General features: G+C 36.4%; 2 protein-coding genes across 3 annotated transcripts; one reads left to right on the forward strand and one right to left on the reverse strand.

The window, feature by feature from the left end:
- Positions 1-1738: 1738 nt before the first annotated feature.
- On the forward strand, positions 1739-2643 carry LOC110030450 (probable cyclic nucleotide-gated ion channel 14; the record flags this gene model as incomplete). The annotated part of the gene is given in 1 exon segment (XM_020733169.1): positions 1739-2643. A coding segment is annotated over 1 exon segment (730 nt), but the record flags the coding sequence as incomplete, so codon positions are not given.
- A 596-nt stretch (positions 2644-3239) lies between these two features.
- On the reverse strand, positions 3240-4929 carry LOC110030451 (putative UDP-sugar transporter DDB_G0278631; the record flags this gene model as incomplete). Of its 2 annotated transcripts, none has more annotated exon segments than XM_020733171.1 (4): positions 3240-3502; positions 3810-3953; positions 4569-4727; positions 4819-4929. In XM_020733171.1, coding segments are annotated over 4 exon segments (588 nt in total), but the record flags the coding sequence as incomplete, so codon positions are not given.
- Positions 4930-6900: the final 1971 nt, after the last annotated feature.

Here is a 6900-nt window from a genome sequence, read left to right on the forward strand (position 1 = left end):
TGGCATTCTTGAGAGTAGAATTAGAATGAATAACTGGAATTTGAGCTCTAAAACTTTAAAGATAAGCACAAGCACAACACTTGGTCACAAAAAAACAAGAAATTATGGATGCTATGTATTTTCAATTATTTTTCATTCCTTCCAAATCTCTTAATTTCAATCGATATGTTTAATATGTTTAGAGGTCACAATTATACATCACTACTGTGATGATCCAACATTTTGCATCATGTATTGTTGTGGATTATGCTAGAATTTTATTTAGCACTGAGGAAAAAAAGTAGAGAGCTGGGAGAAGAGCAGAGAAAAGTGTAGGGGTAAAGTCTATTATGAGCTAAATCGTATCGTAATTTTGGGCTAGATGGCACATCAATGCAAAATCACATAACCCTAGCTCACCCCCCGAGTCTCTATCTATAGGTTGGGATCGGGGTTTGAGTGATATAGGCAAATATACAGAATAAGCTATATGCATGAAAAAAGTATAAAGCAAGGCTGATCCGTTACTTGCATCAACTAAAAGAGGTGCGTAGCTTGAGAATTCTTACTGGTGCTTGACCGGCTAATCAAGAAGCAAAATATTCAGAATAAGCTATATACATGAAAAAGTATAGAGTAAGGCTGATCAGTTACTTGCATCAACTAAAAGAGGTGTGTAGCTTGAGAACTCTTACAGGTGCTTGACCGGCTAATCAAGAAGCAATTGGCGGTTTCTCTCACGGAAGCCGTCAGTTGCTCCTGGGCTTGGATGACTATGATTGACCTTAGTTTGTTCTGGCAGTTCACTATGAGTCTATCGAGTTTTCTATAAGCCTGGTAGTGGAGTCTTCCCTGAACCTGGCAGGCTGGGGGCCAGGTCCACTTTGAACTTTGCTGAGGTGTTGTCCTTGAACTTGACTGGCAATCCGGCCTTTTGAGCTTGGCGTGATGAGTCTACATTGAACTTGGGCTGTGAATTTGTCTTGTGCTTGGCCAACGAGTCCACCCTTAGGGAATTTAGGGTGTATGCAACCTTATGTACCTTTAGCTAGAAAGCCTCCTAAAATATAAATTTAGGAGTTTTGGAGCATTATGGTGGAGGCCAACTAGCTGATTTTGAGGTTAAAGGTAAGTTGTCATCTTATCAGTTCCATTTCAGGTAAACTAAAGGAATTCTTTTGTTTTGAGTAATTAGTCTATTGCTTTAATTATATGTTTCATAAATTGTAATTTGCTTTGTTGTTATTTTATGATTCATGTGTAATTTTATGTAACAGTATTTTAAAAGGAATTTTTGTCCTCAGTTATTCAGCTATTATTTTGTGTAATTTTATGTAGAAGTATTTTAAAAGGTATTTCTGTCACTCAGTTATTCAGCTATTATTTTAAGTAGCACTTTCATTTCATTTTGAACTCAGCTTTGATAATGAATCAAAATTCTTTTGCTCCAATTTTCAACTAAACTAGCATAAGTCTCTGTTTTGTCAGGCAGAGAATACCATGTACCAAGGCTATAAATCCCTTACAAAAATTGTCCATACAGAAATGTTTAATAGTGAATAACCAATTATTATAAAATGGCTACTTTGTTGTTAAATTTATGATTAAATTTTATCATCTTCTTGTATGATAAATAATGAATTTAGCAGTATGCATACTTCAGTTTTTGAATTAACCGTATCTGAACAACAGAACCTTCTTAAAAATTGTCGTCATATTGCTCTTACATGTAGAAACTACTGATTCTCTGCACTATCCAGGTTCCTTTCTTCTCCCAAATGGATGATCAACTCCTCGACGCCATATGCGAGCGTTTAGTTTCCTCCCTCAGTACCAAAGGCACCTACATCGTTCGGGAGGGCGACCCCGTGACCGAGATGCTCTTCGTAATCCGCGGAAGGCTCGAAAGCTCCACTACCAACGGTGGAAGGACGGGCTTCTTCAACTCCATAACATTGCGGCCTGGCGATTTCTGCGGCGAAGAGCTTCTTTCTTGGGCCCTCGTTCCAAAGTCGACGACCAACCTTCCCTCTTCCACGAGAACCGTCCGGACTCTCGTCGAAGTCGAGGTTTTGGCTCTGCGAGCGGAAGATCTGAAGTTCGTGGCAAATCAATTTCGAAGGCTCCATAGCAAGAAGCTGCAGCATACTTTCCGGTTCTATTCACATCACTGGCGGAACTGGGCGGCGTGCTTCATTCAAGCTGCCTGGCGACGGTACAAGAGGAGGAAGATGATGAAGAGTTTTAGCTTGAGCGAATCTTTCTCTTCACGGGCTGAAAGCCAAGCGAATCCGGAATCTGAGCAGGAGGAAGATGGCAGCCCGAGTGCAGCTGAATCGTCTCAACCTAAGCAGAGCATCAGGTCTATGATGCTGGCTTCAAAGTTTGCTGCTTATAGTAGGAAAGGTACTCATAAGAGCAAAGGTGTTGATATGCCTAAGTTGAAGAAGCCTGATGAGCCTGATTTTTCTGCTGATTCTTTTGACTAGTGGGTAAGTATATGCTGCTTTTAATCAGATGATTTCTCTCGACAGCTGAGGAATCTTTCAGTGTGGTTCTCATTTGTAATGTAATAATGATTGTAAGCATATATACAAATTTAGAATGTAATTTACATTTTGTGCAATCTTTGGCTATTATAGTAATATTGATATTCTGAAAGTCTGAGAAAGAGTCACAGTATAGTATATAGTATAATTTTATTCTTATTAGTCATAGCAGTTAAAGAAGATAATCATATTCTCTAAAATAAATTTTTACATGATTTAATTTCAATCAGTTCTATATATATATAGCCAAATAAAGAGATAAAGGTTACAGTAAGGATTAGAAGATAAAATTCATGCATACCACCTTAATCATGCATGAAAATGTGGTATTTTTCTAGTGATTTGAAAGATTTGGGTGGTATAAAGTAAAAAATAAAAATTTAAGCCTTTAATATATAAATACATAGGAATTGGGAGGCATGTATGTAAAACTGTAAAAAAAAAACCAAAAGGAATTGCTACGTGACATAATTAGTGGGTTATTGTCTGGATGAGGAAGCTATTTTTTTAAAGATCATTTGCAGAAAATCAAAGCAAGCAGGAGAAGGGCATTTGCCCATTATCAATGAGTGCACAATTGATCACAAATCATATTAAACATATTACAAATCTGCGTGATACAACAACTCTCCTCTATTGGTAATCGAGAGTTCACAGCTCCTATTGCTCTCAGGTTTAGAATGTAAATTGATTTCTATCCAGGCAAACAAATAACCAAATTTTTATTGCATTTATTAGCTGCAAAACTCAAAATACATCAACAAAAAAGGGGGAGGAAACTATTAAACTGCTGAGAAAGTTCAGTTTTTGTCCTTGTAATGAGCTTCTTCATCAGAAGTTAATTTCTTCGGAGCTCTCTTCTTCTGCTGGTATTTGGCATAAGAATACCACACGCCACCAATTGTATTGATGATCAATCCAGTGATATTGAGAGCATGAACCTCAACACCTCCCAACAAGAGAAAACCAAGTGTCTGTAGGGGAATAAAGCCATCAATTAGTTTGTGTATTCTTTTCTCATTTCTGGTATTTATTTATTTATTTTGGGGCATTTACATACATACCACATAATTCTTATGTAATTACAGAAAGAATTCCTAAACTTTTATATTTATATGTTTAATTATTTTTAAAACAGTAAAAATATTTAAAAATAGTTGAGTCTTTAAAAATAAGTTGATATGTTTTTAAAAATAAAAATAATAAAAACAATGTGTTAAATATATTAAACAAACACTTTTTCAAAACAAAAACAAAGATTAAAATAACATCTTAGCTTACCGTAGAGCCAACTCCTTTGAGAACTCCAACGATTGTTGTAGTTAGCGCAGAGTTTACAGTTGTGCAGAGGAACATTGTGAAGTTTAGAACAATGCCCATTACCAATGAAAGAATGAAGATTAGAAAGAATGAGAAGGAATGTGCCTGCAGCCAATAGAATTTCTATAATAATAATAATAATAGAAAATTTTGCGATCACACCACTTTATACTGAAAATTAATATATGCCAAATATTTCTGAGAATTGGGTCAAACATAGTTTAATGTTAATAAAAAAAAAACCTTTGCTTAATCCAAATCTGCAACAAATTGAGGATACTAAGACCTCGGAATTACTAGGTGAAGATAGATATAAATATCAAGAGAAATTAAACAATCCCCAACCTTTTGGTTGAGATAGACGTTCAAATTTCACCTAAGATAGAATCAGGAGGGAAATTTACATATGTAGAACAGTATGTCTCAGATTTAAACCTTCATATTTACATACATAGAAATTTGGCGCTTAAACTTATACATGAAATGATGTATTTCACTTTTAAAAAGTGATAATAGTGCTATTTTTAAAGTGATATTAAAGATTTGAGAGCTATATGTGCAAATATGAAAGTTTAGGTGAGAGATATGTAAATACGTAAAATTGTTTGCCACATAATATTTCAACAATAATAGCTTTCAAAAGAAGCATCAATATAATGGCTTTCAAAAGAAGCATATAAAAAAAAAAAAAGTTATAAGTTTTTTTTTTACTTTTCTAACCTTTTCAATCAGTAAAGCCAAAGAATGTGGGAATTCTGCAGTAGCTATAATTATAAACAGGAGAAAGGGAATCGATAGAATTGCATTATAGAGCATTATCTCAACTGATGAAAGCCCATCCTCTGCACTAGACTTCTCCACAAGCATCAGATACATGGTCTAAATCAAGCAATTAATAAATTTTTTTATCAGATTCCCATCAAATTTTTTATGTTTTAACGGGATCATAAGCAAAGGTGAGGGGTAAAACCTGGAAGAAAACAGAAGTAAGAGCCATGGTGTACCCAAAGAGGTCAAAAGAGAAGTCCCCCAATGCAGCAATGATGACCCCCAAAGCTGTGGTGAGAACGGAAAGAGAAACCTGAAAATTGCTTAAAACATTTAAAATCATCTGAAAATAAAAAGAAAAAGAAAGCAGAGATTACAGAAATGCATAGTTGCATTTACTCTGCAGGGTTTTTTGGAAAATAAATAAAAGTTTTTTAATTAGATGCAGCACTTTCGCAACAAACCACACATACAAAAGCAAAATTCTCTGCAACTGATTAAAATAAAGAAATAAGGAGAATGAATCATTATCTTCTTGATCAGCGCCTTCAACCTCATTTCCTTCTTCAACAGAGGTATTAAAAACAGGTTCATCCAGATGAACCATTAAGGCTGTTTCTGAGGTAGTATGGTCTTCAATATCATGAGAAGAAATATTTGGTAATGATGGTGGTGCTGCATATGAATATCCCGAGAAAGAGGCGTATTGATCCGTCAATACGTTGTCGTGTTGATAACGAGCGTGGGACTTGTAATCCCTCATTATCAAATGGTTTTAGATTCCAATCAAGACCTCGTAGGTCATCGATAGTTTGCTTAGCTCCTGGTAATGCCATTATACCATTGGATGCAAGATAGTCAGCTATACCATCTACGTGATAACGAAATCCAGCATGACTGGTGTTGGTGAGTCTTGCTACCAAGGCTCTGGTTATTAGGAGGTTAGATTCTCCAGCTTGCCAGTGTTCATAACCATGAGTGAGTATTACCAGCTCCACATGATTCAGAAAATCATGAATCGACGTCATTATGTCTGGTGTTATGTAGACTAATTGTGTACCATGCGTCAGATCCACTTCCATCGTGCCAATAATTGAAACATCAGAACGCCATATGGTGTCTCGTAATACTAGTAGAGCATTTGTTCCAGCATCCCGTCGATGGAGAGTGTGAAGTCGTATCATAATCAATCCCAAATGGATATGTTGAATTCCTTCTTCGAGCAACCTTTGATAAGACTGCTGCCTTATAAAAGGTAAATTAACCTGCGTGTTATCAGTAACTAACACGCGTTCCTCAGAATAATGCTGATATACACGATGATGTGTGGCAGACCATCCATCTTCGTATAAAGTCTCAGCTGGTACTAGGCTGGCCCTTTTGCTGCGGGACAGTTGTAGTTGTTGGTCGGGGTTGATATGTGTCTCCAACGTTCTATTGTATGATCTTCTTTTAGGGAGTCGTCGCTGCAGCTCATATGCAAGTCGAGACCTTAAGCGATAGTCCCGTATCTGGTCATCAAGATTTGAGAGAGTGTTGGTGGTGGTGTTATTTATTTTGACTGGCAGTAAAGTCTCAGTTCTAGATCTGAACGATGAACTCATTTTTGGTTGGATTTTTGTTGTTCAGCAAGAAAGACAGTTTTAGGATTTCGATAAACAAAGTACTGTCCTTTCAGACGTCGCACTATAGGTCCTTGGGGTAGTTCAGAGATTGTTAGATTTTGCAATTGTTTCTGAAGGCTTGTTACATAATTGTCTGAGATCTTAGTATTTTCCTTTCGGAGGTTTTTAACTTCCTCCTCAAGAGAAATAACTCTTTCAGATAATTTTAGAATCAACTGAATTAAGGTGTTGTTCTGTTTAACCAGAATACATAAGGCAGAGGGTGTGTTGATTCTAGCTTCAGCGGGGTTAACAAAACCAAGTGAAGGAGGTTCTAAGGAGTTTGTTGCAGATATAGCCGATTTATAGTCGGATGAGGCTGCAGAGAGCTGTCAATCACTCATACAAGATTATATATGAATTTCGAATAAAAGGCGGTACCTTGGAGTTGACCTTTCGGATTAATCACTTAGATTCATAAAATCGTCTGTCCTCAGTAATATGACATATAATCATAGAAGTATAATTTCTTATAGCGAATATTAGATAACTGTTACAAGGTTAACTAGTAACCAAAAACAAAACAGGTTCCTGAATGCTCCCCGCTTATTCCATCTTCTAATATTCTGGAAACAGATGGATGTATGGAAGGCTGGGGGGGGGGGGGGTGTGAAAGGGAA

Source organism: Phalaenopsis equestris, unplaced genomic scaffold (genome assembly GCF_001263595.1).
Source record: "Phalaenopsis equestris unplaced genomic scaffold, ASM126359v1 Scaffold000719, whole genome shotgun sequence".
Lineage (NCBI taxonomy): Eukaryota > Viridiplantae > Streptophyta > Magnoliopsida > Asparagales > Orchidaceae > Phalaenopsis > Phalaenopsis equestris.